A 22,964-nucleotide genomic window follows, 5' to 3' on the forward strand; every position below is an offset into this window, starting at 1 on the left:
TAAGACGCATTCACCCTTTTATTGTCTGCTTATTTTCTTTTGAGTCTACTATCTTTTTTTCTTTATTTAATGTTGGGAGTATTACACTAATATAGTGAGATGAAATATCAATTATCGCCATAGGTAATATAATTATAGTTTAATGTTACATGGAATATTCTTCAAGTTACAGTTGTGTGCCTGTTTAAAAATTGTGAAGCTAGATTCTCGACGTACGTAATCACGAGATATGTCTAATTTCTAAATCACAATTGATGAATATTTTGTGCAAGAGGGTTGATTTATTAATACCAGTGGAAGAGGGGAATTGAATAAGGAGAGTGTAAATTGAGAGCGATAGGAGTGGGTGAGGTTTGCGTTGGGTATTTAGGAGATGATTGAAATGATCTATTAAGCATGTTGCGCGTGCAAGTGAGAAGGGATGATTATTTGGCAATGGCTTGATCGCGTGCAGTTTGATAGAAGGTGCATGGAGGAAGACGTCCTATAACAAAACTCGAGCCTGAGCGTAAGACGGCGAGATGTTACCCATTCTTGCCCCATAAATATCAGCAGTATTTCCGGTTACAATTCCAGGGTACCGCATGGCGCAGTAATACCAGCTGCAGAATCACGTGCTATGCCTGTAAATGTCATACGTGCGAAAGAATCTTGACTCTCTCCCTCGAAATGTGCGATACGCTCAATTTCTATTCCGTATCAGAATTTCCTTCCAGTAACATATTGCGCTTCCAGCTTTCCTTTATTTTTATTTTACGACGTTACTCTATTCTCAGTGATCGCCGCAATAGTATTTCGTTTCAACCTGCAGAATAACAGATCTCAGGGCAAGTCATGTTGAGAACATGTTGAGAAACTTTGTTTTGATAAGCTTCGAAGCGATCCTAGCGTATATTAATCTAACTTGTATGAGAAACTTTACCTTTAGGGTATTATATGCTATTCGGGTCTTTTTAGTCGTGCATAATGAAGTAGTTAATGACCTGTTTCAGCGTTAGTTAGCATATCTCATGTGTCTGTTTGCTGTTAAAATAGTTTCTGAATCACGTGCATGCAATTAACAACTAGGTTAATCGCGAGTCCTCCGGAAACCTGCATAAATCAATTCATTGGCATTTATCCAAGTCAATTAGCATGAATGGTTCTCCATTCATTTCGCATTGTATACGCGATATGCGAAACATGTCTGAGGTAAACGTTCTTGCATCTGTTCAGGAAACAATGTTTTACGTGGGTACGTAATTAATTCTGGGAAATATATAAGCAATTCTAACAGTTATAAAGTTCTTCTGCCCCCGAGTTAAAATATTCAAAGTTTTTCTAGTAGTTACTTTACGAACTTCATGTTTCACCGTTATCCTGGAATTAAAACGAATTATATCGCGATTTACATTATTTAATGGCTAATTTAAATGCTGCACGCAGAAAACGGTTTTCCTTTTCAAGCAGTAAACGAGAACATTTGCATTTTTCTTTGTTACGCGTGAGATAAAGTGTAGCCGGCCTCTAAATCTGCTCCAGTAGCGTAAAACCGTAATTGTGACGAAGAAAGGCAAACTTTTAATAGAAGTTTACTGTGTCCTATCGTTTGATGTAACACGATTATAAGTAAAACTGGAGTACAGATTTTATATTCTGATTACATCACAGTTTCTTTATCGACCCTTTTTAGTTTATTACTAGCTTCTCGTAATTTTAATTTTAGAACGAGGCTATAGCAGCAAGAATTTAATTACGAAATTTAATTACAGTTAAAAGTTGCATTATTAAATACCCAGTCATCACACATATGTATATCCTCTCCTCGTGCGATTCCAGGTACCATACTAATTGAAATTGCACTTTAATTGTTGCAGGTACTTGGCAGTAGTTCACCCCATCTCTTCGATGTCATGGAGAACCGAAAATCACGCGATCCTCGCCATTTGCATCGCTTGGGCGATGATCTTCGCGGTGTCCACGCCTGCCCTCGTCGTCCATGGCGAGGTAAGTCATTTAAATGAATTTTCCTCGAACGAAACATGTGTACCTTCAGAACACATAACACTTTGCGTGCCACTTCTTCGATTCACTGTGGACTTCAACATTTTGCCCATATCATCGAAAGTAGGTACTCTCGATAATTCTAACGAGTAATCGAGCACGTGTACTAACAGTTCTCTGTTAATCACCACCATACCGCACCTATAACGATCTCGATTTTTAATTTCCACTTGTTATCGGACATTCGAACTGGACCCAATACTCCAGCATATTTTCCGTTTTTATGCAGAGCCTGATTCAGTTTGCTTCAGCTGTATCGTACGAACGCGAAAAATTCCGTCCGACCAGTACGCCTACTCCTTTTTTTTTTTATTGACTCCTTCAATCCGGCTATTCGTTATCGATTGCATTGATACGCTCAACGAGCGGATTTCGATACCATAAAATGATTAAGAACTCGATTACCCGAAAAGCATACCGTTCGAACTTCTGCCGATTCATTCAGCCCTCAGATGTCAATAAAAAAATTCATTCGCGAAAAATGGGAACCGCGAAGAAAACAGAACGTGTCCGCCGCTCTAATTATAGTATCTGCTTTCTTGTTCGGAGTTCAATGCATCACTCCAATTAGTGTTCCGATATCACGGAAAAGAAGCGACGAGGGAGGAGATTGAAGTCGATATACTGGTCCAAACATCTCTAAATAGTATTCCTGTAACGTAGCTGTAAAATCGAAGTTGATGGGCGGAAAATCAACTGATACTACCTATCCTGTAATTCCCCAATGAGTGTTCTCACTGTAATTACTTTCGAATTAACGGAGCCAACCAAGCAACTGTAATGGCCCCTACTCGAGCATTCATCATAAAGCTCGACGAATGTAAAGCGATACTCTCGATGGCTGCATAGGTTTCCGTAATTGGGACACTTCGAAATCTTAACGATTCACTTTTATTCCTTCAAATGCACCGAACTTCGACATGATTAATTCTTCCTGATCCCCCCTCGCGTCTTATAAGTTCCACCTGCACCTCTGTTTCTTGAAAAATGCGACACTTTAAAGTTTTTCTTGGATAATAAAATTGTGTTTATATAAGGGATTCTTGTTTCTTTTAAATATTCAGAAGGCAAATGTAATTTTATCATTTTATAAAATAGTTGAGTGGAATAGGAATTTCAGAGGTCAGTTAGTAATGAAACATTGTTTATAGGCAACATTTGACATCTGTTTTCCATCGAAATATGACATACACACGTTGATTTTTGTTATTTAGCGATGGGTGGGTGTTACATTGATTAACCTACATGTAATTAATGCGCATTGGAATGAAGTTGACTGAGTTATTTTCGAGGCGCATGTTTAACAATAACAGAACGCTTGTGAACGTTCACGCAGCGGTGATTGCACACGTTTTAGGGAAATTTTGTTGAATCTCTCCAAACATAAAGCTCATTGTTCGGTATTATACGATTTTCCACGATCCTACCGATGGAAATGGCACAAATAACAGTTTCTACCTCGCTCCGATCGCTCGATGATTATAGCCCTATCGTATGTGAGATTGGCGCGCGTGGCATCTGGCGTTTCAGGCGTCCACATAGAATTGTAAATCGCGGTTTGTGTCTTATTAATCTGTAAATGGGATGCAGAACCTCGTAAATACGATCCTAATCTGATCGATTAAATTACTCTCACGTGAAAGTCTATTTTACATACAAACTTCAAAGTTATAGAAGATATAACCATCCTCGCTGTATTAACTGGCAATATCCTTCTCTTGAATTCATCGGCTTTAACGGTGCAAATAATTTTGAGAAAACTTGAGTCTCTTGTCAGGTTCGGTGAATAGTTGCGGCGACCGCGACAAGTTGATACGTTTCTCAGTTTTAAATTTCTTTCATCTTTGTTCGAATTAATTACGTAATAAGAAATAGGCTAAGATATACTTTTGTCCTTCTACTTTAATATACTGTAAGTGAAAAGGATGTAAGCAAAGTGTATCAATTTACCCCACTGTGGGGCATGTTGATACATCTGTTAAATATACAATAAAAAGAATACAATACATTATAGGCTAAAAATTAACAAACGCGTATTCTAAAAAGTACACAGATTTTTTAAGAAACACAAATAAAACATTTTTATTTGAATTTAATTGAAAATTAAAATTTTATGATGTTTCGAATAACCTGTTTTCACATCAGGTCTCTTACTTTTTTTTTTATTAAAATATCTCAATAAAGTCATTTTGTCAATGTCGTATATATTCGCACTTTGCCTTAGTGACTATGAGCATTTTTTTATTGCGACACAAGGTGTATACACGGTGTCGAGATAATTTCTCTGTACCTGCCCCTGTATCAATTTGTCTCGGTCTCCCTTACATCTGTTATCTGTTTTCGAGTGAAACCGCGGCCAAGAAACCGCTTCCTTATATACATATGTAGATTAACTTTAGTTTCAGGACATGGACGGCTCGTCGTCGGAGAACATGACGGCTTGCCAAATCCTACCGCAGTACGATTGGCCCTTCTTCCAGATGACGTTCTTCCTGATGAGTTACCTACTGCCACTGATGCTGATATGCTTCTTTTACATTTGCATGCTCGTCAGGCTCTGGCGCGGCCCCCGCGTCAGCGCCGAGAGTCGACGAGGAAGACGACGCGTTACGAGGCTGGTGCTCGTCGTCGTCGGCGTTTTCGCCTTCTGTTGGTGCCCTATACAGGTAAGTGTTACATGCATTTACATAACGAGGGATGAAAATCACAGGGTTCAAAGCTCCGCGTGTAGAACTCTTGAGAACATCATTTGCGAGAGACTCCTTCGTTAGATTCCTTTCTGAATACGTGCAAATTGCTCGCGATTGTGCCGGGGGGGGCTTTAAAACTTTTAATTCTTGAGTCATGAATGCTGTTAGAGCAAAATTTAGTCGGTTCGAGTTTCATGTAGTACAAAAGATGCTGGCGCGACAAAGGAACCTGCGGATAGTAACGATCGATTCAGAGATCGTTAGTCCTGCTCGATAATCAGTCGTTAACACGCCGCGGTGATTCTTTCCAATATCCTCGGCGGAAGATTGAATTCATTCGAATCGAAAACGAAATATTTACGAGCAGGCTGTCCGATGCACCGTGTCGCGTATAAAGGTTTTAGTACACGACGATATGCAGTAATCTGTCCGAGAAATCACGGTTTTGGTGTCACACAAATCTCTGTAGCGCCAATCGAGAATACCCGGCCCAGGGGGATTGAAAGGTATCCGTGTATACTTCGGGCGACATTTCGAGGGCCGCATTCTGTGGGAAAAATTTACGACCGATACGGACGTGATGTAATTAACTGCAACGCTATTCGCGCTAATGGAGATGGAAGATAAATCGCGAAAGGAAATTGTGCGGTGAAATTCGGTGATTCGGGGGTGTTTCGCGGGTAATAGGGAATCTGGGAATGAGGTTTATCGACCGGCGAATAATGTTTCGCGTTTTTTAATTTCGCCACCGCCAGATATGGAAACCTCTCAGTAAATCCTGCTACGTGATAATTAATGGAAAATTGGTCGATAAAAGACATCGTGCTTTACAGGAAATTAGTATTAATCGCTTATACCGTATTACATTATTTTACTTATTGTCTTCCTCGTCGTTTGAGAAATTGCTTTTTAATGGGGGATTAAATTTGATAGGAATTAAAACAATTTTGTTAGCAATTTTTCAGTGCGAACAGTATTGGCATTAAGCTACTGTTCTTTAATGTCCAGTTTATAAAAATAGAATCTCTGTACAAAGTAAATCCAGTATACCCCTCTGGAAATTTAGCAAATATACCTAAAACCAACTCATCTCCTTTGCAGAAGTCAAATGTTGAAATATGTTCACCCACGCAATGTGATGTTTAGATTGTCAAGATTAGCACAGTTTGTCATTCTGTTTCATTCAAAAATGGCACACGGCGAACAATTGCTTCCGATTCGTTTGTCCTCTATTTTGCTTCGGTTGTTGTGTTTCTCACGTCGCGACGTTGCAAAACATTCGACAGGCTGCGTTTATTGAGTTTCCCCTGCAAAATGTTTGCCTTTTGAAAATTGCGTTACGATTTTCGAGTGGCATTGCGCCGCAATAAGGCAGATAAAAGATTGTGTGATTTCGACAGTTGAGAAATACTGCTGCCTCGTACACGATTTTTTTTCCATTCCGTCGTTCATTGAATTTTTGAGAAAAGGTTACGAAAATCAATAACACGCTGTACCAGTATATTACATTTGCTCTGTATTAAAAACAGCACAACAGAAAGGATACCCATATTTCCCTTTATTTTTTTTTTAAACAGCGTTATTTTATATGGAGAATTTGTAACAAAATATTTATAAAGTAATTGCGAATTGAATGCAAATATAAAATGTAACATCATGAATCCGTTGTTCCGTCACGTGTAAAAAGTTGAATTGCATCGCGCCGAAGTGGAACACCACAACTACAGTCAGACATACATACGATCGTTCGACAAGAGGCATTGAATGATTGAAAGCTGTTGTCGATCGCTTAGGAGTGCATCTCAGCATCAGATAAAACGTGTATTTGTTGCAGTTTCTAGAGACTTCAGGTCTATGTTGGCTGTTTATTATTTTTATTTCTCTCGAAAAAAGTTTGAAAGGATATTTGAACCGCGTTTGGTAGAAAAACTACCGAATAAACGTCTTCTCTCGACAAACAAACTTTTCTCACTGTAACAAGTATTTTCCCTGTCCCCGATAGTAAGATCTCGTCGTGGTAACTCCTTATTGCTTTATTCCAAAATTTTTGACATCAGAATTCGACAACAGAATTTACTAAATTCAAGCTTCGTGTATTTGGAACTTACTAAACCGTGCGTTTTCTCTGTGTTTGTACAAAAGGTGATACTGGTGACGAAGTCATTGAACGTCTATCCACTGACACCAGCGACGATAATGGTCCAAATAGCCAGCCATATCCTGGCGTACACGAACAGCTGTGTCAATCCTATACTCTACGCCTTTCTCAGCGACAGCTTTCGGAAAGCATTTCGGAAAATTATATATTGCAAGCCTCGGCCAGATCAAAACAGGCAACTGGGACCATTGACGAGAACTACGAGAGCTGCCAGTTCTGGCGACATCCTCTAGGTGAGTGATACATATCGATACATTTATACTGTCGCTATTAAAAAATCGTCGAGGTCTTTTTATTTCGATCACTTTGTGTAAATAGAAATTAAAGTACCTGACGAAATTAGAAATGTCGCAAATTGTAAACACTGTTGATATATTGCAATTTTATGAACTCGACATCTGTAGTCACTCATATTTCTTAAATAAGATGTAAAATATTAGTTGTGTTCTTTCTGTATATTATACATTGAATATTTGAGTTATGAAATATTGGCACAGCCCTATTAGAAATTGAAGGAGTGTCATACAAAAACTTAATTCGTATCTTCATGACACTTTTAAAGATGTTTCGGTACACAGTCAGGTATTACTTATTCAGATGGCAATTAGGGCTCAGTATCCCAAAGACGTGTCCTTCATGCAGTAAAAGTCTTTCAAGCCTCTAGCTAAAAATTAAAATTTCCAACAGGAGACATGACACTTCCTAGATAAAATGATACAAGAATTCAAATTATTACTACGATAAATTAAATACCTCATTTCGATATTTAGTTTAAAATTTTAACAGCAATCTAGACTATTGTCTGTTAATACATCAATGGTCGTCGAATTAGAACTTCCCTATTTATAAGAGTCGCCTAATTAAACGGAGCACCTGATTCTGTGATGTCGATGAAGCCGATTAGGTATTCATTATGTAAGTACATTACTCTCTTGCAGTTTCTCTTCGAGTTTCTTTCTTGTTGGAGGGTCTAGGATAGGATTAATTACTTCGCAGGCAATTAGCGCTTCATAATGGCGAGAGGATGAAATGCACCTTTTACCTTATTCGCTTTTCGACCTCCGAAAAAACTTCCTTTGTTTCGCGCACGAGCCAGAGGGTTTGGAAACACATTTTCTTCTTCTTTTCTTCGCTTCTCCAGGCGCTACTTGTGTCGCTGTAGGCGTAGATTCTCGAGTTCAACATTCAAGGCCATCGAGGCTCTGGACTCCTAAGAACGTTTGGATTACAGTGGCCTCGCCCTCTGGCTGCTGTAAATCACACTTATTTCAATGCAGGTGCAATTCCCTAAATTTTTCACCCCTTGTGACGAACCTACGTAACACCTCTGTATCAAACGATCGCCATTGGCAATTTCGTCGATGTAGATAAATAATATCAAAAGGATACGATGACAGTTTCGTTGGTCCCAAGATACACCCCCTTTCTCAGAATTTTGCACCTCAGTTGAGTAAAGCATAAAGCGATTCCGACGTGTGTACTTCGTACATCACGATTTATTCCAGCTGGATAAAAATCAATTCTAAATGCAGCACCGACAGTTAAAGTGTTAAACAAGCAGCCAATTCCGAATGCACACATTTTACTGCAGTTGTCAGGAAACTCAAGTGTACCAGTTTCTTTCCTGTATTCCCTTCCCATTCTTTTCCGTGTTTACCTACTTCTTATTCGCTTATCTGCTTCGCGAATTCCGTGCCCCGATGTCCTACAATCTGCGCAAATATTCCTCGCTATCGCGGAATTTCAATTTTTCGCTCCACCCTTAAGAAGCAGTGAATAAATTAGACTGCAGTATGCAATTACAGCAGAGTAGCACTTGTATTCATTTCTCACTATTATACCTCCTTCCTCCTCCGTTTTATCCCAGCACGAAATTCAAATACACTTATCTATTCAATGGAAATATCCCTTATCGCAAGTGTCGTGGTAAAAAAATTCACCTGCGTCGCGGGACGTATTAAAGCATCGAGTGCTCAATTATTAACGACAGAGGTGCCGCTGAAATATTACTCGTTGCTTCTCGCAATAAAATCTCGTCACCATAGAAGCCCGACGAGATTCCCCGCAGCTGTATCTACAAATTTCCGTTTTATTTTCTATGTTAATCAACCACTACCGTAAGGGATTTTCTTGTGCTCGAGGATGTCAAAAGATTCGCCGGGAGAGCACAGGGTGCTTTGTTTCATCCGCCGTAGGAATAAACTCAAACGACTCGGCTCCCTTTTTTCACTTATTGTCCAGCTCGTTCGCCCAGAGTCTTCATCCTTAGTGGCAGTACGCGACGTAACTTACGTCCCAGAGTCTTGAATACCCAGCGGCCGAGGAATAGGTAGAGAGGTAAATCACAAGCGCCACGCAACATCCGAGCGAACTGCTCCCGGAGGTTTTGCCGGATAAGAAAAGGGCGGATGGTATATAGCTGGGCGAAATTGAGAGGGAAGAGGGTCGGCGGAGGCGCTAACATTTTCCGACGACATCTGGGAACGCTTGTAGACCGCTCGAATGTTGCTCTTCTGATTCGACAAATAGTGGCGGTATTACATTCATTTGTACCTAACTCCGGCCATCGTCTTCTATCGTCTGGGATCTATCTCCGAAGAGCTTTTCCCTACCCCGTCGCAAACTTTTTCCGATTTCCTCCCGAGTCAGCGTGTTTTCATAATACCTCCGTGGTATCTAAACGGTAAGGTAAAGGACTTGAAATTGCTGCAATTTAGGTGTAACTGCAACTTCTTTCCGTGGATTAAAGTTTCCGTCTGCCTCGGCCAAGGGTCGGTCTACTTTAGATCTAAAGGAGACATAGATGTCGTTAGTCTGTTACTATAATGCTTTTGTGCAGGGGAGAACGTGGACAATTGATCTATACACAAATGGAAACGTATGGAGGCTGACGGAGACGTGCAATTGCACTTTGCAAGGGTATTGTTGGACATGGGAGAAAGGCAACGCTATGTGGAGGGTTTTATTAAAGTCTCCGGGTCTCCTCTTTACCACTTCTTTCTATTGTCCACGATAAAGAAGATGGAACTTGATGAAATCTCTTGACTTTTTCTGTGTGCTATAATCATAGATAAGTATATGATTATTGTGCTTAGTAGAGTTGATTCTTTTCCCCTTTTCTCCTGTAATAACGTATTTAGACATCAGTTTCTTATTGAGTTGACTTTTATTTGAATACATTGCCAACTCTCACTTTATTTATTAAACGGTTACGAGTTTGGTAACTGCGAGTGCACTAAGTATACAGATATATACGATAGATATATAATCAGTGGGTGCCTTCCCTTGGTTGTCAATGCTAATACAGTTTCCTCGAATCTGGGGATTTCGAACTTTTTTCATTAGACCATACACGACCGCTTAGGGATTGCCCAACTTCGAGTGAAAAAGAAGAAACGTCGAAACCGTGCTGACTCAATTAACGTGACTAAAGTGGAAATGAGGGCCTGCTCCGCATACTGATAAAATAACGGGAAGTTGTAGGGGTGAGCTCAGTAACTAAATACTACGAAAGAAGCAACAGTTTTGACTTATCGAAACATTTCTCAGGATAATTTTGTTAAGAAATTTTGACACGGAAGGTATTAAATGCTGAAATAAATTCCTTTATAGTTCTACGAAAGCACACAAAAGATATAAGAATTATGGCAATGTGGAAAAGTAATTTTATAAAGATAGAAACTATGCCCAGAACTGGAGAAACATGTAGATAGCAGAGGAAAAGATTACGTAAAATCAGAGATGCAGTTTCATTGTTTCGAGTTTCGTCCCGGGCGAATGCAATGCCCTAAAATAAGATGTCCCACGGGATATCCGCAGTCTCGACCATTCAATAAAACCGACCATGCAATATTATTTTTAAATAAGAATTTCTGAATGTTTGTACGGGCTCCATGGGTGACCAAAGAAGAAAATTCTTGGTGTGGAAACTGCTGGGAGTCTGATCGCATTCTCTAAAGCGGTAAGAGGAGCGAGGCCTTGCTATAAATCAGGATAGGAGTGGACTCTCGGAATCAGATCACGCTGGAAACGTGTAAATTGAACCGCGATGGTTTTAATACCGCAGCAGATCCATTCATCGCGAAAGAAATTCCTCGCGAAACAGAACTTTGAAACAATCATTTAAGCACGGTATTACAACTTATCCAAGGCATTCTTTCGTCTCGAGTTATAGTAAATATTCTAGACATTTGTCAGGATGAAAATAGGAATTCCATTGGTTTCAGAATTCAACAGTGTTCGCCAACCTCGCGATTAGAACTGGTATCTGAAAATTGCTTAGGGACCTCGTGCTCTCTTCGATCTCCTCCCGCAGGAAACTTGACATATTATCTTTCGTTTAACTTCGTAGTCTCAGAGAAAGGTCCTGACCTGCCATCAGCACTTTGTCTAGGAAACAGGTGAAAAATATGATATAAGTATCCACGTTAGAATCTGATAGCAACGGTTACAAGCAAAATGAAATGTACGAGGCACTTTTATATTTTATTTCTACCTAGTTGGGAAATACTGTGCAAAATATACGATCCACTTGCACCTGTGATTTTTCGACGCTTGGCTCCAGTGTAACGAGATTTTCATGAAATTTTAAGAAGGAAGCAACACTCCTACTGGTTTTTAGTCGATTGATAGTTAAATCAAGTGTTCAGCAAGTTGGGCTACAATTCCTGTTTTACGTACTATATCGAATTAAGAGACATTTAGAGTCATAAAATATTTTAGGGGATGAAACAATGGGGAATAACAGTGACTTCATTGATTTTGTATATCTTTCTAATTCAGGGCTACTAACTTTTCTAAAAATTGATATGATAGTCATTATGACAAGGAAAGAGAATTTACTCGTTCATCAGCGTATTTAAATTTATTATCGTTGCATTATTGCAAAACTTAGACCATTTGAGTGATTTTCGTTGCTGAGTAGTAAACTTTTCTGCCCCGATCTTGTCTGGAGACGAGGAAAGGAAAGATTTACCCCTTGTCAGATAAGTGTAACACAGATAAGTAAGGAGGATGAAATATGATGACAAAACGTTGTCAGGAGACTTGTGGGAGAGTGAAAAGTTTAAGGTAGAAGAATTGCTGCCTTGATTAATCTGAAAGTTTGGCAATGTCAGTCGTTGAGTCATTTTTCACGTAGATCCTCTCCTCCTGCTTTGATAAGTTCTGACATATCCTGATGTATAGCCGCATTGGTGTTTAACATTTCCAAACTTTTCTTCCATTGAAAAATTCTTTCCCATATTTCTTCCTCACCAATCTTAGTCCCCTGATTATTAAGACCATACTTATTTTTTAATAATTATATGCCTCTTTCTTCTAAAAAAAGCACCCTGCTTTCTGTCTTCTAAAATCGAAGCTTTTCATAATTCCCAGACTGACTTCCTTATCCTTCTGTATCATGTCAACCGAAATCAATAGCCTGTTTCGTGGAATCGAAAATTCCTTACAGTGCATCACCTGGAAACGTCCACGCTTTGGAAAGGCTCTAAAGAAATACGCCTCGTAAAAAGATTTATCGAACACGCTCGCATGCTATGAATACGTAATATTTTCTTTTATTTTCGTGGCCTAAGCCTTACAAGCCTCGGAATGAATACATTCATCGTGTATCGCCTGCGTGTAAGGGAATCGGAGAAATGAAATACAGTTGAGGAAGCAATATCACCGTTCCTTTATCGAAACTTATCAAATCTCTGTGATTGATCGCGGGCGATGGGCAGAATGCGGAAGCGGGAGTGTCAGTTCTTATGGATGGCGGAGAGAGCGTTGCGGGATACCAGGTCAACCTCTGCAATCCTACTTTTGAATCCACAGCAGGAGATAATAAGCCCTGGCGAAGAGGGATGAAACCGGGGGGAGAATGGTGCTAATTTTAGAAGTACCGTTCGTGGGAAGCTTGGACCTTTCACGAAAAGATTGTCGGAGAAAAGGAATGCACCTTGTTGCAGACCGCCTCGCCCCATTCTGGTTTTGATCTTTTCCAGTTCATTACAACACCGTTTCATTCCGCGTTTAATCGTTGCGACGCGAGCGCAGATTAAGTCACAGTCGCAGTAATGACCGATCTTCTCCACTGTAATTCCGTTCTTAAGTAGTACAATCTAATTTCCACTTAGGTTTCTTCCAGAGGATAGAGACTCGAGCAAGTTTCTACCTAACGAATTATAGATTTCGCGATTGAGGCTACTGTATTGGAGAATTTCTGGCAAAAGAGTCGTTTCAGAGAAATGGCACACTTCGCAATGTTTCATTAAAATATGTTTGATATTTTTATTGTTTTCTGCAAGGGTAAAGAATACGCGCAGAACGATTACAATTGAGGATCTTGCAGCAAGTGGAGTGCAGCTCCATTTTTATCAACTTGGAGTAAATTAGAAAAAACTGTTTATAAAATTATTGCTTTGACTTGACATTGCAAAGAGAACACTATTTGAAATATATATTAATATTAATATTAATATATATATTAAATAGAAATAAAAACTTACCATCGCAATTACTACTAATTGTGTGAAAATATATTTTTTTCAATATTAATATTAATATATATATATATTTATTTATTTGCAATAAATCGCTCGCTTGTTATCGGATTTGCATCAAAAGTGCACCAAACGATGTAGAAATTGTTTTTGCATATATTACACTCAAAAACTATAAAAACAATGAAGCTTCACCCCTCTTGCTACAAAGTCCTTAATTTGTAATGCAATATTATCTCATCATGCTCTGAAGCGCTGCCCAGGAATCGTAAAGTTTCATTACATTTCCAGCTGGTTTTCATTCACCCAGTGGTTCTTTGTCATTTCCTGGCCGTAAAGTGTTTCCCTTCGCCACGTGCCGATCACACTACCAACGCACCGTAATTCCCATTTAATCTCGGATATCGCGCGAATTATTCGTGTTTCAGTGGTTTTATCGACTGGTTAAAAGCATTTTCGCGGTACCAGGTGGCGGCTAGGTCTCTTTGATCATCTCTCCTCGAGTTAAACGATCATCAAAGTCGTTGAAGAAAGATCGAGTTAAAAAAGAAACGGTGGTAAAGGAAGAGGAAATAAATAGACGCCTCGAGCATCGACACGAAATCCTCGCCGCTTTAATTTCTCTCGAGTTATTTCCATGATGACGGCCGCAACTCAATTTGCTTATTTATGAAACAGATTTAAGGGCTACGCCCATGCAATCCTATCTTTAAAGAATTTTTAATTACAATGGTACATCTTTATTCAGACACCTCTAATTTTATTTGCATTTTCCATAGCATCGGATTTACAATCGAACAGCTTCGAATGCATAAAAGTAAGTAACAAATTGGTTCACCATGTCAGTATGTAAATAACAATTTAACTTTAATCGTCTTCGTTATTATTGCTCGATTATTTAGAAACCAGAGATTTGGCATACTCTCCTTTTTTTAGCAACTCTTCTTAAATCCCTGAAGTCAGTGGATCCCACTAAGCTTCTAAATTATTGCTCCATTTTAACACGAGGGAAGTAGAATCGGTGGTGCTATCACGTAGCATGCCAACGTTTGGGGCGCAATGTCGTTATTTTTAGCTGCTTGGAGAAAATTTGTCACAGGAAGTGGGAAGACAGCACAGATTTGGCTTCGAGCTTTGTTACGTGACACCGAGAAAGGACTCGTCCGTTGCCTTATCTTTCCTTCACTTTGTCAGCGAGGTAACCGCGTGACAGAGGGCTTTTAAAAGCTTCCATTTTTTAAAACACAAACTCCGCAACCACGATTCGCTTACCGCGCGTAATTCGTTCGTCACATCTGAATAATATTTAACAAAAAAAAAATCGCTTCAATTAAGAAATTAACAAAGCTTCGATGCACGTGTACAATCATTCCACCATTTCGATCTGGAATTGTGAATCGACTCTTCGGTATAAATGAGATTTAATAAAGGTAGAATGAAACGAGGAAACGAGAGGATGTCTCAATCCATTGGATCCCAGTTTCCTCGATGAAAGACAGATCGTAAAAATTCGTTTACGACAAAGAAGAATCTCTCCCCGTCCGCGGAGCGTTTCCTTAAATCTGTATAATACTACAGAAATGATAATACCATAGAAATGGGCCCTTTTACTTCCCCTCGAAATCTGCTGCCTGGAAAATCCTTCGCTTCTTCGAGAAAGAAAAAACTCCCCTTAGCCGTTGCCCCTGGACCCTGGGGAATCCATTTCTCACTATAGTGGAGCATTAAAATGGACCGACTTGCAAAGTAATCGTAAACTGCGTCTGATCATAATCGTAAACCACAATCCCCGCGATATCGGGGGCCATTGTTGAGCCCCATGGCGGGGCAACACGAGACCGTGACACTTTCGTTGCCGGATGTCTCGCAGACCGCGTCTGGGATATATCGACGGATCAACGGAAAAATCCCGCCGGCTTTCCTCTTCATTCGCGCGTTTCCGTTCTCATGCACCAGCGATGCCGCGGAACGTAAACTTCCTGCGTTATGAATCCATTACCGAGCTTCGGCTGACGCGGGTAACCGTGCCGCTCGCCTCCCTTCGATAACTGTCGATGGACGACCAGGTATTCCGGTTCCCCCACTTCGTTTTCAGCTAAATAATTCCGAAACTTTCGCGGAATGTTGGACTTCCATTTGGATAGTTACTGCTTCCCGTTACGGTCGGCGGTGCGCGAAAACCAGTACAAGTACTAACAGCTTCTGTGTATTCCAGCGTGCTCGGTTGTTTTGCGTTAGGGGTAGGTGGCGAGCGACGTGTACCGAAGTCGTCGGGGCGAAGTTAGAGGCGGCTTTGATGAGCACAGCAAATATGTCTCTGTTAGGGACAGTAATACGTGTTTAATTATTTTGATATTACTGGTAATTAGATCTAAGGGATGTGAATGGAGCACGTTGCTGGAGTCACGCAAATGTTGCTGGCAGTAAAGTTGAAGGGAAATCGCCTGGAAGTGGTAACTACTTTTAGGAAATGGCTCCATCCTTCTGGTGTCGCGTGAGAGACAACGCAGCGACATAAATCATCGAAAAATCTTGGGGGTTTCATACTCGCTCTGTGTTTACTTTCCTTCGTCCCTCAGATTTATCGCCCCCTTCTTCGAGTAACTTTTCGCGTAACGAAGGATCCAGGCTCTCCGTTTGTGTTTTACGTGTCGGTTTCTTGGATTGCTGTTATCGCGCCGCTGACTCGCGGCGCGGAGAAAAGTTTCTTGAATGACTTGTCGGTTACTTTATCTGGACGTGGAAACAACAGTTGCAGTCTGTTTAACATTTGCTCTCTCCTCTTGCATGGAAATTGAATTAGTTGGCTTAATAGTTGGTAATAAAGAAATTCATTCGCTTCGTCTCGCTTCCACTCCGCTCCTTTTCTATTATCCTGAAACGTTGGCGAATAAACTGATACAAGTTTGATTAAGCTGTCCACTCTTATTTGGCATCGACTGATATTTTCGGAGCTGTATAGAATTACGAAAACTGATCAGCGAGAAAATTGCATTACTGCTGCACGATTTATTAATGAGAGGTACGAATGGTAATCATTGCCGCTTAGAGTTATCGCTCCGCTACATTTTATGTATCGCAGACGCGACGATCGTGCGAAATAACGTCCCGGCGAAAGTTGAAGAATGGAAAGAGAATTCTCGTTTTGCTGTAGCCTCCTCGAATTGCCGATAAAGCGGCGCGATTCGGTCATTCGAGTTTTACGAGTTTCGCGTCTTGGCCGAAATTACGACGCTAAACGGACAACGCACTTTAATCAAACCCGCATTCTCTAATGCGAAACGTGTCACAGATCGATACCCAAATCGTCGAACTGGAATTCTTTGACTGAGAAGCTTCGTCTTTTATTAGAAAGAATATTGTACACGCCTCGGACTGAACGGTTTTACCCTTTCTCGCATGATTCCGCGAATTTCGCGACTAATTAGTGGCGTTCCCAGGGAGCACAATTTAACTCAAAGGGAAATTCAATTACGCGCAGAGGAAATCTCGTTTCGCACTCGTAATTCGATTTTAATCCACGCTTTGCACATAGTTGAAGACACGCGCGGTGAAAGCAATAATTCATCAAACGCGAGTTACTTTTGTGTGTGTGCCAGAGGACAATATGACTAGGGATTGTTATCAGTGTTTGTACACGCATAGTATCAATTGCAGTGCGAAAGACTATGTTTGGTTGGAATCATATTGATACTGTTTCCCCTTTTCTCGGCACTCGTCTACGTTGTGTCAACATAATCCATCAATCCAACGATCGCTGATAAACATGATTAGTTCTGATTGAGTTTACGCGTTTAATTTCGCCGAGTTCCATCATGGAGGTTGCTGTATTTGGCACAATCGATCATTCAGCGAGAAGACTTTGGGATTTCTGTAATCTTAAGTCGTTTGTGGATGCAAAGTCTGAAAGCTCAATCAGTGGAAGAAGAACAAAAGAAATTATTGCGTTTTCTAGAAGACACAGTTTCCTACGGGTTCTCTTGAAACTTCTCCAATCATTAATCTTCTCCAGTAACACAAGCACGTTATTTAATTACTTAAGCTTTATGTGCATAATATTACAAGCTGTTTCGTAATTAATATTCTACTATGAATACCCGTTAGTACCATTTTAAGGAACTGTAACGTTTCTCCTTGTTTCTCAGGAATGTTCCACTCAAACTTTCTACTGCCTTCAGATCATTAATTCTCCCAAGCAAGAACGTTGAATGTAAAAATTAAAGCTGTATGCCACAATAAAAAAAGCCAAACGTCTTCCATCCGGTTCCTTTCAGCGGAAGGCTTTTTATTTGATCCTGTACGGCTTCTTCGTGATTTAAAAATTAGCTTCCTGGGAGGGGGGGAGCATAGTCGTAAATTAAGCGACGTCTGACAGTGGCATGAATTGTACTGGTTTAATTAAAGAAATCCTCGGTACTTTTTATGCTTTTGTTCCTGCGACGAAGTTAATTAAGGGGAAAATTTATCATTACTTAGACTTTGATGTCAGAGAAGGTAATTGAAATAAAATAGGGCAGAGCAAGAGAAGACAAATATTACTGTAAGAATATAAGTAATTAGAAACAGAGTTTCCTGGTATTTTAGAAATAACCAATCTCACTGTTGGCAGAAAATGCAATCCACATTAGAAAAACAAACAATTTTAATCGACCGAAAATTGTATTACTTTTTTCATTCGACAGAAGTCAGCTTTTATACTATTCTTCTCACTTCTCCTCGTCCACTTTTATGCTTTTATGCTTTTAGACTCGTACAAAAGTTGCAAATAAATGAAAATTACGCGATACGTGCGACCTCCTTATTGCCTAATATTCTGTGCAAAGTTCTCATTTTATTCCTGCCCATAGTACTCTTGCATACACTTGGATTCTTAAAACATAGCGGTCGTAGAAAAAGGAAGAGAACAGGCTGCAACGCAATCATCGAGTTAGGCCAGGGGCAGGGAACGTATTACGCAGAAATACTAAAGTTGCGTGTTCTAAAACAAACGTCTTACTTTTTATAGTTTATTGTTGCTACGACCGCTCGGGGCATTTGCTGAATGGAGCTGTAACAACAAACGGACTCGCGGATGTTTCATTGCATACTTGAACTGGAAACCAACTTTTCTTCACCCTCGTTGTATATGTATACAAATGTCTTGCCCTCGATATATTCTATTCTCTGTCGAGGTAGAACCAGCTGAAAAAGCCATTATGAAAACCTTTTTTTTTTAATTTCTCGTTCAATTGTAAAGGGGCTTGTATGAGAGTAGCAGAAGTATTTCTGTATTTAAAGCACAAATTCTCTCAATCTTACATTGATGTAAAAAATTTGTTTGATTAGGTCAGTGACGCATAATGTTTCTTGCTTAGAAATGGAATTCTTTCAATTACACGATAAGTGGGCCATGCAGAGAGGGAGCAGAATAGACCGCTCGGCTTCTAAATTGGAGACGGTTTAAGAAAATGGTTTCAGATCAATTTCAATCCAATGGATGTTTTCATTAGTAGGGGCTGGGAGAGCAAAGTGTTGGAAGGGAGAACATATGGGTGAAGATTAACTGCACCTATTTTTTACCCCGGGCCTATTAATCTTTGAAATTGGGCAACGGCGTGACATCAATTCTTATCTAATGCCGTTTTTACATCACGGAAGTTTCTCGTATAATGAAAGCTTACGGTGCACGAGGGTGTTGGAAGAACAGGGAGAAGAGTTACCCATTTTCTGTAAACATTTAGAGCGTAATCTCGCAAAGTCAGATTTATTTTCACTTGGTGACGTTTCTACGGAACAAAATTTTGCTAAAGAAGCCGGAGGAAACTAGGCAGTAGGTCTGGTAACTAGTGACAGAACGGGGGATGTAATAACTCTATGTGGAAAAGCAGCTGGAAAATGTGGAATAAAATGTTATTCATTCCGAGCTTCGTTTCGAAGGACAAAAACTTTGAGTACTTGCCAGGTTGGCGGGCATTTCAGAAAGGCAAAATAAGGGAAACGTCACGTGAACCCGTCGGTGTTTTAATTACTTTAAATTTTACAATTACTTTTGTTAATTACCCAGAAACCTGCAGGTATTCATTTTAATTTTTACCTTACAGTTCGAATTAATACCTTTACGCTCTACTATTTCACTAGATTTCAGTGCAGAAAAACAGATGCATTTGAAAGGAATGAGATCATTCAATAGTAATTTCCGATCCGCAGGCTCTTTTTTTCCATGGAAATACGATCATTTCGAGCGTGGCGAATATTTTTCGACCAATATTAGTCTATCTCCCACAACGGCAAAATGGTGCATGAAATTGTCATTCGTTTTTATCATGCATTTGCCAGACGCTTCCATTAATACTACTAACATTTGCCATGCTTCTTGCAGTATTTCCCCCGGCTAGATTGCCTCTCCCCGTTACGTTCACGTTCCTACTGCTTTTTGCGGATTACATCTCGAGCCTCTTAAACCGTTTTTGTTGCAAGTAAAAATAGAACTGTACACGAAGCTTGCCTTGGAACCTAACATTTATTATTCTCCTTCCAAATTTCATTTATTTTTTCGGGAATCACCCCATTGTTTACAAAAAGAAAAGAAAATCACAAAACCACATACCTAATGCATATTCGTTTCAGTTCAAGATCCCCGTGCCAATCTTTTCGAATTTCCGTAGCTTCTTTATTTATTTCTCTTACTGCGTTATTTTCGCAAAAGTTCGCTGCTTTAGCCATGTGAACAATTTTCTTTTAAGGAAGGGACGAAAACGCGATGTGCCCTAAGGGGTTTCTTTTTTTTACAGCATCGTATACATCTTATAAAAGTTTGAGTGAAGTGAAAACAAGACGGGGCACGTGTAAAATTGTACTCCAAGCGTGTTTTTGCTTAGGCCGCTTCCGTGTATGCGTATAAATTCATCGGAGAAAATTGTGGATGCTGCGCGTGTATGCTCCACGGAGCGCATTATTCGCCAAGATGCTTCTTAGGCGAACAAGGCGCTGGCAAACTCCTTTAAATATATGCGCACATGTAACGCATGTACTCAGCTTCCCTTAAAGTAGCAGAAATTTTCCTCCGACACCGGATAATTACACGGATATTGGAATTTGTAATTAGCGAGCAGCATGGGGTGTCGCATTAAATTCTGATATATTTTGTGGCAAGCAAAGGGCTTGCAACAGAAGCTGTTGTTCGAAGTAAATTGGATAAAATCATCCGCTCGACAAGTCCACTGTAGTATGTTTATTGTTCCAACGAATAATTGTATTTCAATTATTCCTTCTGAGTTGTAAAGCTTACGATAATTTTTTTGTGAAAACAGGGAGAAACGGTAATCCGCGCGATATTTCTCAGAGATTTAGAATGTAATATACGGTAGCCAAAGAAATGCTTGGGAAAGCTTTTTGCGCGGTCTTCCATACGAAATATTGTAAAATTGGTAACTGATGTTCGATTCGCGAAACGGCTGGTAAAGCTGGAATGCCATACGTTGAATATGGATAAATCGCATGTATCCTTTGACCCCGAGCGATCGATATTACTTTCAAGCGTTTCTGAATTGCTGGTGGCACAGCACTATAAATCTGTAGTGAAATTGTGCAAACGTACCATATTAAAATGGATGGGAGTAAACACCTGAAATTTAAAAAGCCTGATAAATGCGAAACGAAACCCGCCCTCATTCATTTTCTCACTGGGCCTGAACTTTATAATATTTTCAAATGCCTCGATGTTTTTTTTCTATATTTTTTATATTATTTTAAATACTAAGGGACAGTTTTAATATGGTTCGCGGTAATCGCAGTGGATCCTAAATAAATCGAGCAGCGTAAACAATCGCTATAACTCTCGCAGTCAAAGCGTGGTTCTGTAAGGCAGTCATGAAAATGTAAATTGTTGGTATAAGTGTTTGATTTCCATGCAAATGCATCTCGCGGCCGTTGCACAAATGCATCAGTTCGCCTCAAATTGTGATACGCACGGAAGGGAAATTACAGTTATCGATGTAGATTGTTGGGAAGACTATTTGCTAGGGTTTCCAATCCGAAACACTGAGATACCTTTGAAAGTTGCAACTATATCTACTCAGCTTCTAGCCGTGCAACTGTTCAGCCATGGACAGAATGAAATTCAAGCGTGTTCCAACACGGAGACAAGTTTTACTTTATATTTCCCGTGCTTCTGTAACTTTCAAGTATGATACACAAGAATGCAAATTGTTCTCCTATGAAACTCATCTTGAAAGCATAAAAAATATATAGCCAATGCTTTAAAAGCACCCTTAGAAGCTTCGCCATCTGAATTGCCTGCCAATTCAAAATTTCACTGTATAGTATATGAATTTCCGTTCTATAAAATGAATTGCGATTTTCCAATCAATGCACATTTGACAAAACAAATTCCCTTTCTTAGAGATCCTCTAGCTTGAAGGTCCATTAAATTCACGAGTGAAATGTTTGCCTGTAGCACTTCATCCGATGTTTTAATTGACAGGCGAATGGCAGTGCTATCGCAGGCAGTTAAATTCTTTCAGATATTGCCCTCGCGGTGGACTTGATTCGTCCGATTCCTGCGCTAAATCGTGCATGTATTACGCGTACCAAAACTCGAAGGGACAACGACGTACGAGATTTTCACGCTGAGAAAATTGTTTGCCGTGTGACGGATTTGGATTACAATGTGAATAGACTGCATATTCTACGTGGGTCGGGTTTTTCAATTGAGAACCCTTTGGGATATAAATTCCCAACGTTTGGAGACGAGCATATTTTTACACGTCGGGTTTAAAAGGCAGGAAAAATAAGAAGCGAACAGATATGTATTGCGTGTACCAACTCTGCAATTTTTGTGATGCTTGAAAAGAAGCTGCAGAGCACAAGAAATAGTGCAAGTATCATTGAATAGTGTTTCCACTGCAGATGAAAATATTACTGTTGAAAATTCAAGGCCAATGATTCTCACCGGGTGGAAATGACTCTGCTCCCCTGCGAGCAAACCTTAATCAGGTCGATGTATTCTGGAAAGATTGACGCAAACGGGAATTCAATTAACCATTCTCTGCTGATGTACTTGCTTCAGGATGCAGTGATGTCGGCGCCGGTTAGTACGGTTTATAGTCCAAAGGCCACGATCTAGGTACTCGATGTACGTACCTTTCATACGGCACGGAAAGTAAAGACGAGCCTTGTACGCTCGTAGTCTGCGCGAGGGCTGCTTTCAGAAAATAATTTTTCGTGCAAATTCATAGGTAACGACTTGCATCGCGCGTACGTGTGAGATTAACTTAACCAGGAATCCGGGTTGATGCAAACTGAGGGTCTTTGTTCAACGTTTCCTTTGAATTTGGCGTTGCAGTGCTGTCGAGACATTGAATGCTTCCAAGTATACTCCGTGACACTGCTTCCCAGATATTGATCATGTTATTTTGCGAGAGTCTTGATAAATTGCTTTATTAAATATTTGTTAGTTAATCGAGGTCATCCAAGAGACAAGTTTCTGTTGCATTAAACTATTTTTTAATGAAGAAGTAAAAGTGCATTCGACGTTCTAAATGAATCTTTACTGTGAGTAAGTATTAACGAAATTGATGAACATTGTTTCTGGAGTTCTGTGTAGTTAAG

General features: G+C 39.9%; 1 protein-coding gene across 2 annotated transcripts in view; it reads left to right on the forward strand.

Moving 5' to 3' along the window:
- Positions 1-22,964, forward strand: part of Asta-r1 (allatostatin A receptor 1) — a 34,362-nt gene that overhangs the window by 5,644 nt on the left and 5,754 nt on the right. Inside the window, exons 3-5 of one of the 2 annotated variants that reach the window (XM_076823830.1) lie at positions 1,857-1,986; positions 4,449-4,709; positions 6,876-7,124. In XM_076823830.1, coding sequence (XP_076679945.1) covers positions 1,857-1,986; positions 4,449-4,709; positions 6,876-7,124 — 640 coding nt within the window. Of the gene's footprint in view, positions 1-1,856; positions 1,987-4,442; positions 4,710-6,875; positions 7,125-22,964 lie in introns of both variants that reach the window. The other variant, XM_076823829.1, reaches the window with a different exon arrangement.

This window comes from Andrena cerasifolii, chromosome 12, assembly GCF_050908995.1.
Source record: "Andrena cerasifolii isolate SP2316 chromosome 12, iyAndCera1_principal, whole genome shotgun sequence".
In the NCBI taxonomy this organism is placed as follows: Eukaryota; Metazoa; Arthropoda; class Insecta; order Hymenoptera; family Andrenidae; genus Andrena; species Andrena cerasifolii.